Source organism: Elephantulus edwardii, unplaced genomic scaffold, assembly GCF_000299155.1.
Source record: "Elephantulus edwardii isolate Elephantulus edwardi_28Jun2011 unplaced genomic scaffold, EleEdw1.0 scaffold00004, whole genome shotgun sequence".
Taxonomy (NCBI): Eukaryota; Metazoa; Chordata; class Mammalia; order Macroscelidea; family Macroscelididae; genus Elephantulus; species Elephantulus edwardii.
The window spans coordinates 35,476,018-35,499,199 of NW_006399754.1; the positions used below are offsets into that span (position 1 = coordinate 35,476,018).

The following is a 23,182-nucleotide window of genomic DNA, read 5'->3' on the forward strand; positions in this document are numbered from 1 at the left end:
ACTAGGGATGATAGAAAGAGAATTGATGCCTTTGAGTTGTGGTGCTGGAGAAGAGTGTTGAATATACCACGGACTGTTATGAGAGCAAACAACTTTGTCCTAGAGAAGGTGAAGCCGGAATGCTCCTTGGAGTCAAGGATTCTGAAGCTTCGTCTGACATACTTTGGGCATGGTGCAAGGAGGGACGGGTCCTTGGAGAGGGACATTATGTTTGGCAGAGTGGAGAGATGGCGCAGGAGAGGAAGATCCTCGATAAGCTGGATCGTTCTATGATTGGGGTGTGTCAGAGATGGCGAGATTGACACAGGATGGAGCGGTATCTAGGGCTCTTGTACATAGGGTTGCTATGAGTCCCAAGCGACTCGATGGCACATGACAACACAACAACAACAAACACCCCTCCTGGCCCACAGTGTCTTGACGGACTCCTTTGAACGGCAAACCATGGGAAGGGAGCGGACTCTGTGGTTACTTTTTTCTGATTTGAAAACACCCTCTCCAAGGCTTTCTTCATTCATGTCTGAATTTGAACCTAACACACTTTCACAGAAATTCTGGTTTTAGAAAACGTCCATGTATCTCACTGCATCTAAAAAAAGTAACCATCAGAATGATATCATAATGTTTTCAAAATTTGCAACGTTTATTTTTGCCAACACTGGTTTCTGTGGGCTGGATTTTTGGGGTTTTTAAGGAGACAATTAGGCTCTTCTTCTGCTTGTGAGATGAATGTTGTGTGACATCATTTCAGATTTCTTTTTCCTCTTAGAATGGAGTTGTTGGTGTTAGGAGCTCTTGTGTCAAGTACGACTCACAGCCCTGTCCTGTCAGGCACCGTCTCCATCCTCTCTGACACCCGTGAGCCCAGGGCTGTGGTCACTGTCAGCCCACCTGGTTGAGGATCTTCCCCTCTTTTTCCAGCCCTCCACCTCTCCTAGCATGGTGTCCCTTTCCAAGGAATAGCCTTTCCTAGTAACAAGTCCAAATGATATGTGACGAAGCCTCTCCTTCCTCGCCGGCCTCTGGCTGCACTTTCTCCGAGACTTGTCTGCTCTTTTGGCCGTCGTGGCATGCTCAGTCCATCTTCTCCAACACCACAGCTCAAAGGCATCAAATCTGTCGTCCTTATTCATTGTCCAGCTCTCAGGTGCACAGCAAGTGATGAAAAATACCATGTCCTAAGTCAGCCACACCTTAGTCTTCAAACTGACTCCATTGCTCTTCAGTACTTGGGAGAGGTCCCTGACAGCAGCCTTTCCTAATACTATACATCTCCTGATTTCCTGACTGCCGGTACAAAGGGTGTTGACTGTAGATATCAAATGGTGCGTCTAAAAGAGGTTAAAAGGGAAGTTTGTGAACAACATCCTCAACCGGAGACCAGGAGAACTATATATGGGCAGCAACCACAGCTGATGGACCTGGATGGGGTCATGGCCTGGACAGAGTGGGAGAAAAGTGTGTTAACAGAACACAGAACCACAGTAATGGCCAAGCTTGGTGTGATTGGGGCCAGTGGGACCTCTAGACGGTGGCCCTTAGCCACCCGTGGAGCGGGGAGCTCACTCCTGTGGTCAGTCCAACAGTGGGCCGCTGTCCGAGTGGTTGGCGTTCCTGGGGCCCCACTCCTTTCTTACACATCTTTCTTTAGCTCATCTCTGGCGTCACTGGTGCTGGTGATTCGATTCTGACCCATCTCAACCAGATGGGACAGAGTGGAATGACCTCCTAAGGTCCCCTGACTGTCCTTGTCACGAGAGCAGATGACCAGGGCTTTGTCCTGCAGTGCCCCTGGCTGAGTTAGAACCATCCGCCTCTCAGCAGTCCAGCACTTACCTGCATTTACCTGCCGCACCAGGCACTTGCTCTAGGAAAGAATTATACTTGTCACTTTGTAACCCGGAGTATGGCCACAGATGATTTAAAGAAAACATTCCCGTTAGGTGCTCTCCCACAGAGTGCAGGAGGCGTCCCCAGAGGACAGAGCGGACGGATCCTGCAATGTCTTCTAGACTGGCATCTTCATAGGAAGAACTCTGCCAGCATTCTAAGGGTTCAACTGTTAATGAACGTCAGGGGTTCGAATGCACCAGCTGCTCGACAGGGGAGAGATGGGCAGTGTCCTGTAAATACAGCCTCAGAAGGGTTCTCCGGAGGCCACCCACCAGTCAGAATAGCAGCAACAGCAGTAGCGATCTCCTCAGGGGCAGACTGCCCCTCGGAGCCCGTGTGTGCATCCATCCATCTCCTGCTGAGTGTCTAAGCGCTTAATCATGGCATCACCTGGGCTCAGAAATTATTACAACTGCTGCTTAGAGAAAACCCAATCCTTTCTCCACGCTCATGACGCTTACCTCAGCCTCCAGCTGCCTTCCCCAGTCCCAGCGGCACTGTTTGGAACCTGTCTTATTTTGAACCAATGTATCACAATAGTAAGAGAACCATCCAGTGCTTTTTTTAGCATTTGAAACTGCTGGTCAAAAAAAAAAGTGAGTCAAGCAATTTTCTTTGTTCTCACATACACGATGAGCAATTGTCCTTTGTCTGAACATGTGGTGAATGGTGGTGGTCACTCATGTGATCACAACACACCGTGAATGGACAGGTGTACACACAGTGATCACACCCGTGTACCCACATGAACCATGAATGAACATGTGTGTCCATGTGCACTGTGAATGAATAGATATACTGACAGTAATCACAGCCGTTTGTCCAAGCATGCTCTGAATGACGTGCTGACGGTGTTCACACATGTGCACCCACACATACCATCTGGGGGGGACACTGGCACCCAGTCTGGTCAGTCAGTGGCTCTGGCACTGACCAGCTTCCACACTGTTGGCCTTGCTTTGTCTTATACAGTCTTACAGTCTTCGGAAAGTGCACATTTCAGTCTCAGGAAATTGTTGGAAGTGCCAGGAAAAGGAATATTAAATAGGAATAAAAGTGAGAGTCACTCGCACTGATGTTGTGTGTGGTTTTCGTAGACAAGAGATCACAAGAGATCCAGATCCAAGTCAGTGCACTCCCTCCGTCTACACGCTCCTTGTGCACGAGGGCTCGCTGTGCCGTCACTAGGACAGTGGACATGCAGTGGGGAAATAAATGCTTAGCTCCTAACCAAAAGCTTGGTGTTGGGACCTGCTAGCCACCACAGAGGGGAGGCTGTGGTCTGTCTGCACCCGCAGATGCTCAGCACAACTCATTGCTGTCTGCTTGGAACCAACTCAGAGCTGAGCCTGCAGCGAATGTTCCAGAATCCGTAAATTCCACAGGAGATCGTCTATCTTTCTCTTGAGGAGGTGCTAGTGGATTTGAACCCCCAGAGAGACATGGAAGCCAAACGCCCTGGGGACTGCAGCTCCTGTGCTCCTGCATACAGCCCTGGAAACTGGATGGGCAGTGGTGTCCTGTCCAGTGGGGAGCCATCCCGAGGGTGTGGGGAGCTGTCCCGAGGGCGTGGTGCCCTGTCCCGGGGCATGGTGCCCGTCCTGTGTGGTGCAGTCCCGGGAGCGTGGTGTCTTGTCCTGTGTGGTGCTGTCCTGAAGGCATGCTGACCAGATGGCCTCTTGTCTCTTTCTGCCCACGCCCTCCTTCTCAGTCCCATTCCTCCCCCTCTGTGAACACCTGTGGCTTTCCCATCCGGGTGGGAGGTCAGAGGTGGGCTACATAGTAATCATCTTGGGCTTTTGGAGGGGGCGGGGAAGGGCTTCTACCATTGTAATTCAAAAGCAACTCCAAACCAGTCATAACCAACAAGCAGTGTTGTGTCCCGGTTAAACCTTATTCCCAACACTAAACATTGGAATTTTAGATAATGTTCGCTTGTGGGAAGTAAGGTCCTCGTGCTGGAGGTATCTGGCCGCCCAGGCTGCAGTGAATCACCCCTCAACCAAGGCTGGACCCCTCTGGGGGGTCGAATGCCTCAGCAGCTCCTTCAGAAAGAGGGCCCCCTCCTGGTGCGATTTACAGCCTCTGTGAGCCCACTGGAGGGTCAGACTCGCCCACTGGAGGGTCGGCCAGGAGTCCTTCCGAGTGGACAGCAGGGGTCCAATGAGTGTTACAAAATATCCTTTTGAGGGTTTTCAGACTTTGAAAAATGTGCAACTTTCATTCTTTGTTCTGGGAATGAGTTGAGTGGTGGAGCTTGTCAACCTCTCTATCAGAGCAAGATTCCTGGGGTGATGCAAACCATTAACATGGCGACTGAAAGGTCGGTGCTTCAAGTCCACACTTCGGAAGATCGACATCAGCGTCCAGTCACCTGCTGAGCACCCTGGGACGCAGTTCTGCTCCGTACACTGTGTGTGTGTGTGGGGAGGGGCACCCTCGCCCAGGCAGAGCCCACAAAGCTCTGCGTCACCAAACTGAAAATGCCCAAAGTTACTCCACGGTCAGCTTCCTTGTGGCTGTAAATCACCACGAAGAGAGAGCGCTGGCTGGCCACTCCCCCTTCAGGAATGGCCAGCTTCTAGGTCTCAGCATCACTGTCCCCTCCTAACAGATCCCTAGCCCCTGTCCAAGGCCAGTCCACCCCACAGTCCTGCTTGTCCCTCTGCACCTCTGCCTACAGGTGGCCGCTGGTGTGGCTGTCCACGTCCTGGCTCAGCAGTTCTGCCTACAGGTGGCCTCTGGCGTGGCTGTCCACGTCCTGGCTCAGCAGTTCTGCCTACAGATGGCCTCTGGCGTGGCCGTCCACGTCCTGGGTCAGTTGTGCCAGGGCTACAGAGGTACACTTCACTTTCCTGCACTCTGCTGTCGTGTGTGGCGTGGATCCTGCATTTTTATAGACGGGAGGTTTGTAGCAGCCTTGCCTGGAGCGTGTCTCGGTGGCATTTCCCCAGCAGTGTGGACTCCCTTCATGGCTGTGTCCTGGTCGGCTCATTCTCTCCAGGTTTCCTCGTGTGGTGAAGGCTGATGGCACAACAGCCTCGTGTCCACGCCACATTACAGGCGCTGGAACCATGTTACAGGCGCTGGAACCAGACAGGCCTTGTCACGAGTTGTGGGTCTGGAGCCAAAGCGCTACCATCCTGAGCATGTGGGCCTCCACCCCTCCCCCCCTGCCCCCAGGGTTAACTGTGGGCACCTTCTCAGTATCATGATAAACTCATCTTTCTTAGTTTTCACTTCGTTTTGAAGGTTCCCTGTGAGTGTGCAGTTCTGTTTTCACATGCACATGCACACACGGAGCACACACCCGTGCACTGCTGCGGCGCGGAGGGGCTGGCACCACTGGCCGTTGTGGCGTGGGAACGCCGGGGAGGCGTCACACCCAGCCAGGGTGTCTCCCTCCAATGGAGAGACGTTTTTCTAGTCAAAGCTCAGAGAGGACTGTCTGAGTGGAGAATTCTTTTTTCAGGTTGTCGCAGACAGAACCTGGTCTCCAAGTGGCCGGTTCATTCTCTCAACCAGTCTTTTTCTAAGTATCCTGTGACATTTCATGATCGCCTGCCCTTGAAGTATGTGTAAGCAGGGACCCTTCTCAGAAAATGAATGCTTGGACGGTGAGATGTTTGACAGCTTCAATCTTTGCGGCCTCTCTCATGGTGTTGCCTGTCGGTCCACTTGTGAGGAATTGTTTTATCTTGACACGCAGTTGTTACAGAAGATGCCCTTACTGCAGGAATGTTAAATGGTCTTAACTCGTTACATACAAATAGGTAACAACTAGTCTTCAAAAGTCGCGTGCCTTCTAAATTACAGAATCGTAGGGAAAATGGGTTCAGCTCCTAAAAAAGCAGCTTCTCTTCCTGTTGTAGAGCGTCTCAGCTCATAATAAACAAAAGCCAACAGAGCTAGAATCCACTGCAGCGATATGCTAGTGAAAGGCATCCTCATGGCACGGGGGCCACATGCATGGCTGATAACCGAAAGATTGGCAGTTCAAACCCGCCAGGGCCCTGATAGAAAGATGGGGAAGTGACTGCTCCATTTGGAACCCCAATAGAGGGTCGTCCTGAGTCAGAATCGACTCCAGTGCAGCAGGTTTGGATTTTGGAAAGACATGAGGAGTCCTGGTGGCACAGTGGGTAAAGGTCCCAAGGTCGCTGGTCAGAACCCAACAGTGTGGGCTCTGTGGGCGGAGGTGTGCAGCCAGCCACCATGCAGTGACCTCCTGGAATGACAGGCCCCCTGCTCTGTCCTGCAGGCCTGCCCTGGCTGCGATCCGAACCAGCAGAAATCCTTGCCTGGCTAATCCAGAAGGGCTGGGGTCTGTTGATGTTGCTGTTACGACTCTGTGAACAACAGCTCTTACCCTGTACTACCCTGTTCCTTCCCCATCCTTTCGGACCCTCTTGACCCACTGCTGCAGGCACAGTCTCTCGGGGGGTCTTCCTCTCTTTCACTGAGCCCCCACCTTTCCACCCATGATGTCCCTCTCCAAGGAATAGCGGGGAAGGGTTAGTCACCTGGTTTATAAATTCTTTCAAAAAACATCAATGATCTAAGTGCTTGACTAACTTTCATCATTGGTAGTTCACTAACTCCTGACCCCACAAGTGTACCCTGTGATTGCTGTTGTGTACCTTCAAGTCAGAAGGGACTCGCGGCTGACCCACCAGCAGGTTTTCAGAGGCAGTAAATCACATGGAAGTTGATTGCCCATCGTTCTCCCTTAGAGAAGCTCGTGGATTTGAACCATATACCTTTGGGTTAGCCCCACAGCTCCTTACCACTAAGCTGCCGGAGCTCCCAAACAGGACTTTACCATCTTCATTACCACAGTACAGTCCTCACAGGTGGCCCTCTGTTACTGTGGAAGCAGCCTTGGTGGCTCAGTAGATAAGACCTTGCCTAAAGGTGGGCAGTTGCAAGCCACCAGTGCCCTGCAGGAGGCCATGCCCTGCAGGAGGACTCACAGTGCAGGAGGCCACGCCCTGCAGGAGGACTCACCCTACAAGAGGACTCACCCTGCAGGAGGAGGAACCCTGCAGGAGGACTCACCCTACAAGAGGACTCACCCTGCAGGAGGAGGAACCCTGCAGGAGGACTCAACCTGCAGGAGGATTCGCCCTGCAAGAGGAGGAACCCTGCAGGAGGAGGAGCCCTGCACAGTGTGGAGCCCCATGGGGCAGATTCCCACAGCAGGATGGGGCCTGGGGGGATGGCTGTGGCTGGTTTGGTTGTTGAGGGCCCACAGGCCAGTACCCACTGCCAGTACTCCATATGACAAGGGTTTTTCTGGCTGGCCTTTTTAGCCTGGTGGTGGCAAGGCGACAGCTGGGGGGGTGAGGACCTCTCCCGTGGACATTTACAGCCTCTGACGCTGCTGAGGGCTCACTACAGTGGGATCCAGTTTCTGGAATAGAAACAAGCCTCTCTTCCGCGATGTCCCCAGCTTAGTTCAAACTACCAACCCAAGCAGTCTTAACCAATCCTTGGTTAACCCACTAAGGCTCCTGTCTAGCCCCCTGGCGACACCAAGAGAAAATGGCAAGCGGAGGCCGTGGGAACCAGGATACCTGATGGCATGAATTCCTGAAGGAGGCGGCCCTGGCCACCCCCCACCCATGCTGAGGCCTCTCATCTGTTTGGGAATGAACGAGATAGATGGTCAGGACGGAGCTGCGCACGGCAGGAACCCACTGTGGGTCCTGCTCGGAAGCGCACGGACTGGCTGCCCCGTGTCTCTGGAAGGAACTGGCGACCCTGGGTGGACAGCCCCTGTGCAGATGCCCCGGGGTCCCTGAGCCGGCGAAGGAGGCCGGCGGCCGTGCGTGGTTCCCGGCCTCCTGCGGCAGCGTGCTGGCTCTGCGAACGTCACCGCGCCAGCCCGGGGCGCAGCGCCCAGCGCCGAGCATCGCGTGCGTCCCCGCCGGACCCGGGCGCGGAGCTGAGCGCGGGCAGCCGTGCGCGAGGGCGAGCACCAGGCTGGCTGATCCCCCTCCCGAGCGAGGCAGGCCGGGGGGGGGTGCACGGCGGGGGTGCGCGGAGGGGTACGTGCCACTCACCCCCGCCCCCGCGCGCGCCGAGCCGGGCAGGGCGCTGCGTGCTCGCGGCCAGGGCGGCCGGGACCCTCCCAGAGAAGCGGGCGGCGCAGGTGGGGCTGTCGGGAGTCCGCACCTGGCGGCAGGAGCAGCGGGGTGCCTGACTGCAGCGCCCCTGCTTAGGGCAGCGGGGGCATGAAGGCCGCCACCACCGGGAGACGGGCACCCAGCAAATAAGAAGCCGTCTGGACCGAGGAGGAGGAGCAGCCGGCATCCCTGCGCTGCGCGGCCCTTTAAATGAAGGCTCCCCGCCGGCGCCAGCCGCGATCTGCAGCCCTCGCCACGCCACTGACCTCGCTTACATCACCAGCCGGTGACAGCCACCTCGCCGCGCGCCCTACCTGCTCCTCCCAGGCCCGCGCCGCCCGCAGCCTCTTTGTATGCTGCAGACATGGCCAGCCAGCAGGACTCGGGCTTCTTTGAAATCAGCATCAAATATTTACTGAAATCCTGGAGCAGCAGTGAGTATAGAAGACAGCCTTTGTCTGTGCTGGTGTTGCGTAAGGCTGGAGAGGGAAGGAGCTGGCGCGGTGCGGGCTCCACGAACAGGGGAAGTTTCTTCCTTCCATCTGCCGGAGAAGGGGAATCAGGGGCGCAGCCCCGGGGTGGTGAAAAGGCCTTGGTGGAGCAGTGGTTGGGTCCCGGCCTTTCAGATCTGGGCACTGTGCTGCCTTCCACTGCCTGCTGTTTTTTCCCTGTGTTCAGGATTTATCTAAATATTTTGGGAAGTGCCATTTCATGGAAGGGGTGTGGCAGGCTTTGGAGTATTTAGTAATTGTTTCCTTAGGGCATTGTCTGAGGGGAGAGAGCTTAGTAAGGCAGCCCTGACATGCAGCCTTTACCGTGTATCCAAGTGTCTGCGGGTGGATTCACTGGAGCTCTCCTGTGCCCTTGTACGTGTTTAGATGCTGTTTAATGGTTGGATTTTTTACAAATCCTCCTGGTATTCTGGGGGCAAACAGTAGACTTTTCTCAAGTGTAAACATGTCAAGTCCTGACCAGTGTCTTGGCCTAGGACATAAAAATGGTACGGCTTCTGAAGTTCCAGTTCTGACCCACTTAGACATGTTAGCAATGGGACACTTCCAGAAGGACCACCACCTCCCCGGGGTGGGGCTGGTGTTGAACCGAGGCCTCCAGCTGACATGGTACCTGGTATTATCCGAGCAGCTTGCCTTCCCTCCCCTGCCCACTTGCTCTGCATCCAAGGCAGGCAGTTCTGCTGGACCCTGATTTGCTGGAATTTTCTTTTTAAAGATTTGTAAGAGAATTCTGATGTGATATCGCTGTTAACTGGCCTGCCTGTGCCCCGAAGACCCACAGTTCAATCCCCTCCTGCTCAGAGTGGCCTGTGGGTTCTTATGTAAACAGATTCTGGCTGGAGCTGGCTGGGCTGGGATTGCTTGAGGGAAAGATGAGGTGCTCCACCCTGAAGGTGCTGCTGTCTCTAAAAGACAGCCAGAGGAACCTTTGTTCCGGGGTCTCTGGCCCCACTGTGTCCACCCAGGGGCCACTTCTTGCATGGCCAAGGCCATCTGGGAGCCACTGTCGTCCAAACAGCTCTTTCCTGCTCCGTGGCCGCAGGGTCCATGGAGCGCTCCAGCACACATTCGGGAGCCCCCATGGCCCTTTGTCTGTCCAGTCTTTGGTTAGTGAAGACTTTGACTTGCTGCCTCCTTTTGTTGACTAGTTATTATAACAACTGGTAAAAACAAAACAAACCAAAAAACCCTCAACCCACTGGCCGTGGTCCTGTCACCACGCTGCCACTGCTTTCTTCAGATGCCTCTGAATGAAGTGGGTACTGTCCCCGCCCTTCCTGCATCTCCCTCCTCACACAATCACTGGGACACACACCCACTGACTCTAGTTCTCCCTGGAGTGCGGTCTCCTTCTGAGCCCCCTCAGGGATGCAGGGTGAGGCCCCCATCCCAGGGCCCTGTCTTCAGGTCTTTATTTCCGAAGAGGAAGCTGAGTGGTTCTCCAGTGTTTATGTCAACCTTTCTAGAAAGAGGAAGAGGAAATGCAGGCTTTCACTTGGTCTTGCTTAAGCTTGTTGCAACACTGACATACCCACAACCCAGCAGAAGCTCCCTTCCTTAGAGGTCAAGACTTCAGAGGCTGAGAGGGGAGTGGGTGCCGGAGAACGAGCAGAACACAGGCACCTGGGCCTCAGCCTGGCTCCGGGGTGCCTTGGCCTGGCTCCAGAGTGCCAGTGGGCTGGGGGGGCTGAGCCTGCAGAAACGTGTCTACTGTCTGGAGGGAGGGGTGATAGTGCGGACCACACACCTGGCCAGTCAGCCCATAGGGTGCTGCCTCGCTTGCTTCTACGGTACAGTAATGAGGAAGGAATAAAGCACATTTTATGACTTTGCAGGGCACTCTGGTGGCCTAGTGGGTAAGCTGTTGTGCTGCCACCCCAAAGTCAGATGGTTCGTATTCACCAGCCGCCCCTCAAGAAAACTATGAACAGTCTCCCCCACTCAGTTTATAGCCTCTGAAAACCCGTGACTGGTTGGCAGTTAGTGAGTGAGTTACAACTTTGCAGAATAGGAGAAGTCGTCCAGGTGGTGAAATGCTTAGCACTTGAGCCTAACTTGAAGGTTGGAAGTTCAAACCCACACAGTAGCTCATGGAAGGAAAGCCTGATGGTCTCTGTCAGAAACAATGCTCTGAAGCCAATCTCAACTCGTGGTGACCCTCTAGACTGGATTCCAGGGCTGTAATGTTCACTGCCTCACGTTTCTCCCCAGAAAGGGCCTGGGGGCATTGAACCACCCACCTTGCATTTAGCAGCCACGCATTTTAACCCCTGGGCCAGCAGAGCCTCCCCCCTGAAAGAGTCCAGCCTCAAACACCCTGTGGAGCGGTTCTGCTTCAGCAATGAAAGGTAGACTGGGTTTGACAGCCCCTGTGGCTCAATGGTTAAGCACTTGACTGTTACTCTGAAGGTTAGCTGTTCAAAACCACTGGTGGCTTCAAAGGAGAAAGGTTTGGTGACATGCTGCTGAAATGACGGCATCATGGAACGCCCTGTGAAGCCCTCCTTTTCCATCATGTGGGCTCACCACATGACCCGTGAGCTGGAATGGACGTGGTGACATCAGCAACGGTCATAATGAAAGATGATTCCAGACGCGTTTTCATTTTAAGATGTCCTCTTTAAGAGGAAATGAGATGTTGGTTGTCGAGGAGGTGTTATCATGTCAACTAGACTCACAGTGACCCTACGCTCGATCCACAGATCCCACCCTGGCCTGTCCCGCGTCAGCCCAGTGCCGTCCCAGTGACAGTGCATCTCTTTCTCTGACTGTCCGTCCATCTTTCCCACCATCATGTCTTATTATTGTTATGCACCTGGTTAGAACCAACCCAGAGCAGACCCTCCAGTGGGTTTTCAGAGGCAGTAAATCACACAGGAGGAGCTTGCCGGTCCCACTCCCACACGGCAACTGGTGGATTTGAACAGTGTGCCTTTGAGTTAGCAGTGCGTCTCTTTACCACTGGACCACCATGATATACTGGGGAAAGTTGACGTATGTATTTCTTTCCTGAGGGACTAGCAGGGCAATCAGGTCTGTCTTGGCCTTCAGAGGCGCGCTGGCTTTCCACCTTCCGTTCCTTGTTCTGGTCAGCATCCTCCGCTTCCTTGCAGCCCCCTCCCTCGGCCAGCCTGCCCTCTCACTTCAGTGAGGTCTGGGATCAACATGGTCTTGGTGGCCTAAGGTTAAAGAATTCACTTGCTCACCGAAAGGTTGTCTGTTTGAAGTCACCAGCCTGGGCTGGGCAAGGACGAGGCAGGCTGCTCCTGTCGGGACTGCAGCCCTGATGCCCACTGGGGCCGTTCTGCAATGAGTCAGAGTGGCCTCACAGCAGTGGGCTTGGTGGTGGTTGTTGGGCAGGACACTGACAACATAGTGGTGAAGGACCCAGGCTGCTCGCTGAGGGCCAACGGTTCAAGTTCACCAGCTGCTCCGTGGGAGGCCCTCTGCTTCTGCTTGCTGTTTCGGTTTCTGACGTTTGGAAGTAAAATGTCCTGTGTGGACAGAGTGGTGACTCGTGTGTTGCCGTGTGCTGGTCCTTCACCCCCTGGAAGGGTCACCCGCAGTAGGCAGACATCAGCACAGTGTCCAGGCTACGGCTGGGCAGCATCACTGGCCATCACGTCTAAAAGACTTTGCAAAGCTCATTGACACCCCTCCTCCTGGATCTTCCGGGATGTAATCTGTGCAGGAGGAGACTGGTCATCCTTCTTGCTGACTGGCTGGTGGACGTGAACTTCCACATTGCAGGGCCTTCCTTCAAAGCCATCTGACACAAGGGGCCTTTAGAAAGCCCTGGAGTGTGGAAGCTGTTGAACGAGGCCGGGCCTGGACTTTTCTCTTTGCCATGGTCTTGTGAGGGTGCTACAATCCACACTTCGTAAGTGAGGCATGGATATGAGAGGATGTCTCAAAACCAGGACACCAGTAAGTGGCAGCTTCGACACCTGGCCCCTCCCCCCAGTGGGCAGCCCATTGTTAATTTGTTTAATCGCCCCTAAGATCAAAGGATTAAAGGACACTCTGGGCCTTCCGTGCTTAATGTAAGTACTAAAGGACTCATGGGAGTGGTGCGAGCGGTTAAGCACTAGACTGAGAGCCTTTGAGAAGCGGACAGTTCTCACCTGTCCAGCAGCCACACACGAGAAAGCCTGGTGGTCGCTCTGTAAAGGTGGTGATGGTGGTGGTTAGGGGCCTCTGAGCTGGTTCTGACTCAGGATGAGCCCATGATGTCCTGTGCAGAGCTGGACCAGCCACACAGGCGCTCTGTGCCGCCACCGAGGCAGGCGGTCTCAGTGAAGGTCTCCTCACTAAGTGTGACATCCCCTTCCAGGGACTGGCCCCTCCTACTAATGTGTCCGCAGTGTGTGAGGCACCGTCGCACAGTCTTCCGTTCTGAGGAGCCCTCTGGCTGCACCCCATAGCCAGAGTGCCTTGTTTCTCTGTTCCATGGTCTTTCTGCAATCCAGCACCACAGTTCAAAGACACCACTTCTTCAGGCTTCCTTACTCGATGGCCAGCTTTCACACGCATTGAGGTGACCGAGAAATACCTTACATGGGTGTATTTCACTTCGATCAGACACGATCAGTAACACCCACAGCCCAGAGACCCCACAGGGATCTCCTGTGTCCCACAGGGTCACCGTGAATCATGATCAACTGGACAGTGCCCAGACAGACCAGTGTGTAGAGCCAAACAGCTGCCCAAGAGGCAGTGTCACGTCGTGATGACCCATGTGTGTCCTTTCCGTAATTTTGGTCTTTCGGATCATCAGGCCTTTCTTCCTGGTGTCCCCCGGTGGACGGGAACCACCAGCCTTTTGGTTAGTGGGAAGAATAGCGTTGTGATGACCATCATTAAACATTTTGGTTATAAAACAAATGTGTGAATAGTTGGATAAAAGGCCAATCCACTTTGTAAATTTCTACTAAAATCCTAAGAAAAACAAACAAATATTATAGAACCAAAGCACGCAGGGCCTTAGAATCCAAGAGAGATGCACTTTGTTGGTTAGATGGGGTTATGTTGAATTTTCCCTATTTTACAAAATGAAACTGGGGTCAAGGTGACTCTGTATCATGGGAGCCCCTACACCAGTCCCTGGGACCCCTCCATTGTCCCCTGGGGCCCCCCACTGGTCCCTGGGGCCCCTTCACCGGTGTCCAGGCCCCCTCCATTGGCCCCTGAGGCCTCTCCACTGGTCCCTGGAATGTACATGCTCCTGAGAGGAGGGCTCCCATCCTTCCCCACAGTGCACTGGAGCCGTTGACAGACCAGCCTGTACTGCGCGAGCCCCAGGGCTTCTGCATGTGTAAACTCTTTAGATGTAAGTTAAGAGCAGTATCTGAGCGTGTTTCCAGCCATGGTGGCCATGGCTGCCCAGAACCTCTGGCTCCAACACACCTACCCACATTGTCCCAGTTACTACGTCGATCTGTGTCAGCCAGGGTCTTCTTCTCTTGTGCTGTCCCTCCACCCTTCCAAGCATGATGGCCTTCTCCAAGGCCACGTGTCCAAAGTATGTGAGCTTCAGAATTCTTTCCCCCAGGGAGAAACTTGGTTTCACCCTTTCCAAGATAGACATGTTTGTTCTTTTGGCAGTCCATGGTATGTTCAACGCTCTTCTCCAGCACCACAACTCAAAGGCATCAATTCTTCTTCCCTCACCCTTCATCATTATCCAGCCAGCTCTCTAATGCATAGCAAGTAATTGCAAAGACTGCGTCAGGGACACCTTAGTCTCTATGCTCACATCATTGCTCTTTATCATTCTGGAGAGGCCCCTGACAGCAGATTTCCAATGTAATTAATCATTTTTTATTTCTGGACTGCTAGTGTCAAGAGTGTTGATTATGGACCCGAGCAAGCTGAAATTGTTAAAAATCTAAATCTCTTCTTCATCTGTCATGTAGCTGCCAATTGGTTCAGTGGTAAGAAACTGTTTTCTTGATGTTGAGCTTCAATCCATATTGAAGACTGCAGTCCTTGACCTTCTGCAACAAGCACTTCAGGTCCTCTTCAGTTTCAGTGAGCAAGGTTGTGTCAGCTGCATAATGCAGGTTGTTGATGAGTCTTCCTCCAGTCCTGATGCCACATTCCTCTTCACAAAGCCCAGCCTCCTGAATGATTGGTTGTGCGTATGGATTGGAAAAGGATGGAGACAGGATGCATCCCTGATGCACTCCTTTCCTGCTTCTGAACCATGCAGTGTTTTCTTGCTCTGTTCTGATGACCACTTCTTGGTATAGGTTGTGTGTGTGTGTGTGTGTGTGTGTGTGTGTGTGTGTGTGTGTGTGTGTGTGTGTGTGTGTGTGTATGTATATGTTTCACATGAGCACAGTCAGGTGTCTGGGATTCCCATTCTTCCACACAGTCAGATGCCTTTGCATAGTCAGTGAAACACAGATCTTTCCTCTTTCACTCTCTGCTTTCAGCCAAGAGCCATCTGACATTGGCTATGATGTCTCTAGTGTCTTGGCCTCTTCTAAACCTGGTTTCACTGGAACCACTGTTCCAGTCGGTTTTTTATCATCTTCAGTGGGATTTTGCTTGTGTGTGATATTAGTAACATTGTTTGATAATTTCCACACTTGGTTAGATTCCACCCTCCCCCCCCCTTTTTTTCAGTGGGTATAAATATGGATCTTTTACAGTCAGTTAGCCAAGTAATTGTCCTCCGGATTTTCCGGTACAACCTATGAACATGCCCAGGGCAGCATCTGTTTGGTGAAATATGTCAGTTGGTAGTCCATCAGTTCCTGGGACGATGGTTTCTGGCCATCTCCCTCAGAGCACCCTCTTGCTCATATGTTGTTTCTTGAAATTCTTCTGTGTCAGCCAGTTCTTTTTGGTGCAGTGACTCTGCATACTCCTTCCGTCTTGTTTTGGTGCTTTCTGGATCACTTAATATTGCACCCATGTTGTTGTTGTATACTGTTAAGTCAGAACTGAGCCATAGCTGACCCTCCAGCGGGTTTTCAGAGGCAGTAATTGCACAGAAGAAAATTGTCCACCCTTCTTCCATAGAGCAGCAGAAGGATTTGAACTGCGTGCCTTTAGAATCACAGTGCAGATTCTTACTAGTGTAGCCACCTGTTGTTTTGTACTGTGGAGTCGGAACTGACCCATATAGCTGACCCTCTGGCGGGTTTTCAGAGGCAGTTTATCACACGGGAGGAGACTGCCCCTCCCCCTCCAGCAGAGCATCTGGTGGATTCGAACCGCATACCTCTAGGATTGGAGTGCAGCTTCTTGCCACTAGGCCACCAGAGCTCCCGGATTGTCCCTCTTGAACAGGATATAGGACATAACTTGTTTTTTATCTCCTTGGTACTCTTACTTGGTATGTGAAAAACAGTGTGGACAGTGTGGAGATGGCTAAGCTGACCTGTGCTAACTCCGCAAGGAGACACGGTCCACATCAAAATGCCTACAGCACAAAATCTAATTCCTTGAGGTCAGACACGGCCCCCGTGCTCCCACTCCTGCCTCTCCTAACACCAACACCAGTACTGCTGCTCTACTGAGTACAGAACATATTGCAATAGCTACACAGACCTCACAGAGCAACACTCACGGTTATGGGTTTATCAGGGAAACTAACAAGTTACAGCTCAGGTTGGCAACAGGAAGAGTCTCTCAGTCGGGACAGTTTCTGAAGTGTGCTTGCAAGCCCTTCAGCCCTGCAGATTTAGGCCCGTCTCGTAGTCCTGCCAATGATAGCACCTCCCCCGAGTCCCAGTCCTCTAGAAATCGTGGGGTCACAGGCCCTGGTCGCCTCTTTCTCACATCAACTCTCTGGATCTCTGCAGTGTCCACTGCTATTCTCCTGTAGACCCAGGTCAGACTGGCATAGAAATCCCCGGCCCTGAAGGATGTGTGCTACATTCTCTGCTGCTTCTTTGCTGGTTGTGAGATTCCCAGTTACTGCTGCCTGGCCAGCTCCATTTAACCTGGTGAAATGAGGGAACTGGCCAATCCCCTTGTTCATAGACTAATACACCCTATTTGCATGTTCCCACCCAATCATGTGACCAACTTAAAGACAGTGAATGGCCTAGGAAAGCCGTTTTGATCAGTAGGCCCAGCACCTTGGACACACCTTGTGCATTGTAGTAATATAAACCTTGTTCCATCCTAGAACTAGAGTCATGATGAACCAGAAACTATTCTCTTTCCTAGAACTGAAAAGTTGTGATTCCCAGCTGTCTTAGTTCTCTGGTGCAACTGCGACAGAACCAGCAGTGCGTGTGTCTCGAGCCACTGGTGCTCTCGTCACCGACATCATAGTGGGTTTGCTATCGTTCTCTCACTGACTTACTGCTGTGGACACAGAACTGGCCCATCGCCGGCCCTCCAGTGGGTTTTCGGAGGCTGTAAATCACGTGGGAGGAGATTGCTTCTCTTCTTCAGAGCAATGGTAGACAAACCACCTGCCTTTGGGTTGGCAGTGCAACTCCTTACTACCAGGCCATGCAGGCATAGAGGGTAGCATTGACAACACATATTGTGGGGGCTGCAGTCTAGCTCCTAGCACCGAGTCTGGAGAAGCCATGACAGTCGTCTTTTCTATAAGGATGCCGAATTGGTGTGGGAGTTGACACGCAGCCTCTGTGGTTTGCTGGCCTGGGCGCTTCATGAGCAGGTCACCAGGTCTCCTCTGAAAAGACTGGAACTGTCACCAACTTCATCTTACATGGATCCACAGTTAACACCCTTGGGACCAGCAGTCGGGAAATCAGGAGACATATTGCACTGGGGAAGTCTGCAGTTAGGGACCGCTCCAAATTATTGAGTAATATTGATCTCCATTTAAGGACTAAGGTGCATCTGGAGTAGGCCATGGTCTTTGTGATCTCTTGCTGTGTATCTGAAAGCTGGACAATGAGTAAGGATGATAGAAGAATTGATGGGTTTGAGCTGTGGTGTTAGAGAAGAGCACTGACCATCCCATGGACGGCCAGAAACAAATATGTCTCGGACAGAGTGCAGCTAGCGTGCTCTGTGGAGGCAAAGATGATGAGGTTTCACCTCACGTACGTCAGACAGGTTGCCAGGAGGGGCTATTCTTTGGAGAGAGATGTGATGCTCGGAAAGGTGGAAGGTCAGCAAAGGAGAAGAAGACCTTCGACCAAGTGGATTAACATGGTGACTGCCGCAATGAGGGCGACTGTGTCAGGAAGTGTGAGGACAGTGCAGGACAGGACGGGGTTCAGATCTGTTGTTCACAGGATCACTATGAGTCGATCTGGATTCACAGTACCTCACAACAACTCTTTACCAGACGTACGTGGTTCAAATCCACCAGCAGCTCCGCAGGAGAAGCGTGGACAGTCTCCTGGCTATCGCACTGCCTCTGAAATCCCACTGGAGGGTCAGCTGTGGATTGGTTCCATGTCATAGCTGAGGCGCAGAACAACCAACCCAACAAAATAAATCACCGTCGTCAGCCTTCCAGCTGAGAGCCAAGCGCGTCTGCCCCTCGTCTTCCCATCTGTGTTAGGAAAACGCAGTGCCTGGTCACCGTTAACTCTTGGGATTTTTGAGGGCACGTTCCGAGAAAATCGTTCTTCAGTATAGAAGCCCTGAGTTCAGGTTCCAGCTGCTGAGGGGAATGGTCTGCAGGTTGGACCCACCGGCTGTTCAGCAAGGGCACGGGGTTCCTGTGTCCTGTGACGGTCACAGCCTGAGAAGCCCTGGGGAGCAGTTCTAGGCTGACACACGGTCCCTGTGCCTTGGAATTGACCTGACAGGGGTGGGGTTAAGCCTGCACTTTGAGGGTCTTCATCTTTAGCATAAGGACTGAAGAGGGGAGACAGAAGTAAACTAATAGGTGATGTTTAGGGGGTGCTCACGGTCCAGTGTGCTACACGAGCTGCTAACCAACAGGTCGGTGGTTCCAGTCCACCTGCTGCTGCGAAGGAGAGGACAATCTCCTGGAAAGATTATGAGCCTCAGAAGCTGGGTGGAGGCTCACCAGGAATCGGAATGGACTTGGTGGCGGTGGACTTGTTCGAGTTAGGGTTTCTTCGTTAGTGTCTGCACGGTTAACGGGGAGGGTAGCTCCGACACTCAGCTGGGCCTCTGCTGGTGAGGCTCTGACGATGCGGATGGGAATCTAAGCCTTGGTTTCTGGCCTTCCCTGGTCTGTGCGGTGGGAAGGCTTTGTTAGCGTGTCGATCTGGGGGAGCTGGCATCTCCTTACAGGCTCCCAGACCTTGTGAAGCCTCCATCAGCTCTGACACCAGCTCTGGCCATTTCTTCTTGGTGGTTCATCAGCTGCACAACCTGCAGGGAAGCGGGGCGCTGAGCGTCGCACGTGGGTGCTGGTGACCTGGGCTAGCCAGCGAGCGTGAGCCGTGTCACCTTGTCCACCAGGAACTGTGGGTTTGATGGAGAAACCCCCGTGGAGGGTCTGCTCCATGTTCACTAGAAAACGTGTACTCACTTAGCCTGTCCCTACTGGAGGGGCAGTTCCACAGAAGTCTTGGCTTCTGTGGGGTCAGGAGTGGGCCAGCTAGTCCCAGGAGTAAAGCGGTGGGGACATGTGACTGTCCACTGCAGTGGACAATAATCAGGCAGGAAGCACAGGTGAGCCCACACTGCCTGCTGTCCTGTCTCCCAGCTCAGGCCACAGACACGGTGCCACAGAAACACAGGTCACCATCCATCCTCTGCAGGGTAACCTCTGGGCACTGGCCTTGCTCACAGGGACCACCTGTCCTGTCCAGTCCTCTAGTTCAGGCCATAGACGCAGCATCACAGAGACAGTCTCTGTCCACTCCCTCCAGGCCAGCTTATGGATGGTGACCTTGTTTATGGATCTGCTGACCTGTCCTCCGGCTCAGGCCACAGACACAGCACCCCAGAGACACACAGTCACTGTCCACTCCCTGCAGACCCACTTCTGGGCAGTGACCTCACTCATGAGGCTGCTGTCCTGTCCTCTAGCTCTGGCCACAGTCACTGTCCACCCCCTGAAGGCCAACCTCTGGAGACTAGCCTTTCTCACAGGCCATATGTACCCTGCCACCCTGGTCAGGAGGGGTGCTAGACCCACCAGGAGACACTTGCAGCAGGGAATCAGGGAGGTGCCTTAGGACCTGAGAGCCCGTGAGAGACAGGTTCGGTCATGCAACTGCAAGATTCTCTCTTCCTTCCTTTCTTCTCCCATGGGCGACCTTGGTGGTCTCCATTTCCGCTTCCTTTTTCCATGTTGACACTTTGTCTCGAGCTGGTTGAGAGGGACGTTGATCTCTGCATCAGGAGATGGCCTTTATGTCACCATCTGAGACTCACTGTCATGTGATTGGTGCCCTGCATATGTTCCAGGCTGGCATCTTTACAGGAGCCGACACCATCTATCTCCCAGGGCGCAGCTGGTGGTTTCAAACCGCTGACCTTCTAGTTAGCAGCCAAGTACTTAATCACTGCACTACCAATGCTGTTTGTGAAATGGACTAAAACCAACAGCTAAATCCACTGCTGTCCAGTCATTTCAGAGCTGTAGCTACTATAGGACAGAGGGGAACCCCCCCCCCTCCAGGTTTCTACCTCTGTAATTGTTGAGTTTTTTTAAATTAACTTTCCCTTCACCCATCTTAACATGTTTCTTTTATCTATTTACTGATTTTTCCTACCTTCTTCCTACTCTTTAACTATCAAAGAATGTTTCTGCAGGCAAACTTATCTTTAGCTTGTATGAAAGGAGTGGATGTAGTGTGAGGGAAGCTGAGTCTGACTTCTGACTGCTTTATCAAGGGGAACTGTCCCCATCAATAATATCCATAACAGCAAAAAGATAGCTGCTTGGTCAGACCTGCCACACTCACCCCCAACTTTTACAAATCCCTGTGAATCATTGAGTCCGAGTTCATTGTTAACTCACAGTTAGGGATTTATCATGGAAATAATAAAAAGAGGAGAGTGGAGGAGGCAAAGAATATCTAAAATCCAGGTTGAGTCCAGCAATCCCAAACCAGATTAACAAGGCCCAATTCCTCAATTAGTGAAAGTCCGGGTTCAGTTTAGCAACACAAATGCAAAAGGCCTCTGGTTTCCTCAATTGTTCAGCAAACGCTGCCTCAGAGGAGTTATAGGTCAGCTTTTTCTCTAATCTAGCAAACAAAACCTTTAGCTGTGACCTTTATCTCAAAGTAGTTATAAATCCGCTTTTCCCCTGGTTACACCTTGCCACAGGCTCTTCACAATCTTTCCATCACTGTTGTCACCTTCTCTCACTGTGTGGAAAGGACTCTGTTATATTGATCCCACAGCTGTTGATGATTTGCAAGACCATGTGTCTGTAGTGAAGGTAGTTGAAGACCATACCCCCACCCCCAATGGTGGCTAATGCAATGGCTAGAAAATCCAGTTTTCGATGGTTATGGCACCAAAGCTTGTTATAACAGTGGATCCCTGTGAGGTTGTAATCTTTGTAGAAGCAGCCACCTCATTTGTCTCCCATGGAGCAGCTGGTGGATTTGAAGCCCCAACCTCTTGGTTAACAGTTGGATTCTTTATCTGTTCACCACAAGGGCTCCTTCAGCATCAGTGTTCCCGCCACTTGCTTCTGCTGCAGCTTCCAATGCAGGCGGATGGGGATGGAGTCGTCTAAGCGAGTCTGGAAGTCGGGGCTGGTTCTAACCCTGCCTGAATAAGCTTTCTGCATTTCTTGGACTTGTTTTCTTATCAAGTGTTCTGAGTAAGAAAACCAGGTCACCCTGGCCACTCTCCCAGGTTCTCTTTCTTGTTACTTCTCCAGCAAAGGGGCTGAGTGCCTGGCCTGGTGCCTTCAAGCAGGGCTGTCTCTGGTCTGGACACTGAAATACTCTTCTTTTCTGCAAAGTCAGATGACCGTGTTTACAGAGCTTGTGTGACGTATGATCAGACTGCCGAGGGCATTCGCCGAGATCGTGGTGGGTGCGGGGTCCAGTTCAACTGTGTTGTAATAAGAGGAGCCCCACTAGCACAATAGGTTATGTGGTGGGCTGCTTAGAGAAAGGTTGGCAGTTCAAATCCACCAGCTGTTCTGAGAGAAGACGAGGAGGCAGTCTGCTCCTATCAAGATTTACAGCCTCAGAAATCCACTGGAAGGTCCCGTGAGACCCCATCGGCCCCACCCAGTGCGGGTGGACTTTGAATGGACGGAACAATAGGAGCTTTCGTGGTGCAGTGTTAAAGTGCCGGGCCCCCAGCGAAGCACTGGACGGTTCGGACCCAGCAGCCTGTTCATGAGAGAAGAGGCAGGCGGCCTGTCCCCCAAAGAGATGACGGCTGGGAGTCCCGTGGGCCATCCCGTCCTCCACGGTCACTGGGGCAGGAACTGGCGCAGCTGCTGTGGCTTCCCTGCTCCTGGTGTGTAGACACGACAGGCTGGGTGGTGAACATTTTATTTTATACTTGTTTATTTACGAAGTTCGTATACATTGTTTTCGCACTGCATCTTTCCCATTTCTTTACACACACCCCCCGCCCCATACCCATCAAATTGTGAGACCCTATTATTAACCAACCCCAACCCCCCACCCATCCTCATCCCTCTGCTCCTCCCCCCTTTACAGCCTCATACTCATTCTACAATAATGGTTTTATACAGTATTTGTCCTTATGGGACTGAATTAGTTCACTCAACATAATGCTTTCCAGTCTTTCCCAAGTTAGGTAATAACTTACAAAATCATTGTTCCTGTGTGCTGTGTAGTATTCCACTGTGTGAATGTACCCCAATCTCTCAATCCTTTTCATTGTGGTTGGACATCTGGGCTGTTTGCATGTTCTCGCGATGGTGAGTAATGTTGCTATGAACATTGGTGTACAACTCTCTGTTTGTGCCTCAGTTCTCATTTTCTTGGTGTACATTCCAAGCAGTGAAATAGCTGGTCACATGGAATTTCTATGTTCAGCTTTTTGAAGAAGCGCCAAACTGCCTTCCAGAATGATTGTACCATTGTACAAAGTGGTGGCATCTTGCACCTTAGATTAATGCCTGCAGTTTCCCCAGGTGACCCATGGCCTCTGGCCTTTAAACCACGCAAATAACAGTGTCAGATCAGAATACACACTGTGGTCTCTTTTGTTTGGGTGTTTTCCTGCTTCTAGCATGTCACCTCGGGATGCTGGTGTGGCCTTGACTGGGTGTGGCTGATCGCCTCTTGTGGTCTACATGCACCAGGCTGGTTCACACCATCACCACCGTGAACTTGACAGGACGTGACTGTCCCCTCCACGCACCTCTACAGACAGGCTCCCACCATCACCATCACCACCGTGTACATGACAGGATGTGACTGTCCCCTACCCACACCCCTACAGACAGGCTCCCACCATCACCATCATGACTGTGGACATGACGGGACGTGACTGTCCCCTCCCTGCACCCCTACAGACAGGCTCCCACCATCACCACCGTGGACATGACGGGACGTGACTGTCCCCTACCCACACCCCTACAGACAGGCTCCCCCCATCACCATCATCACCATGGACATGACGGGACGTGACTGTCCCCTCCACGCACCTCTACAGACAGGCTCCCGCCATCACCACCGTGGACATGACGGGACGTGACTGTCCCCTACCCACACCCCTACAGACAGGCTCCCACCATCACCATCATGACTGTGGACATGACGGGACGTGACT

General features: G+C 52.5%; 1 protein-coding gene across 1 annotated transcript in view; it reads left to right on the top strand.

The window, feature by feature from the left end:
* Nucleotides 1–8,385: 8,385 nt before the first annotated feature.
* Nucleotides 8,386–23,182, top strand: part of FRY (furry homolog (Drosophila)) — a 257,892-nt gene continuing 243,095 nt past the window's right edge. Inside the window, exon 1 of the mRNA XM_006879581.1 lies at nucleotides 8,386–8,455. Within this exon, the coding sequence (XP_006879643.1) occupies nucleotides 8,386–8,455 (70 nt within the window). The remainder of the gene's footprint in view (nucleotides 8,456–23,182) is intronic.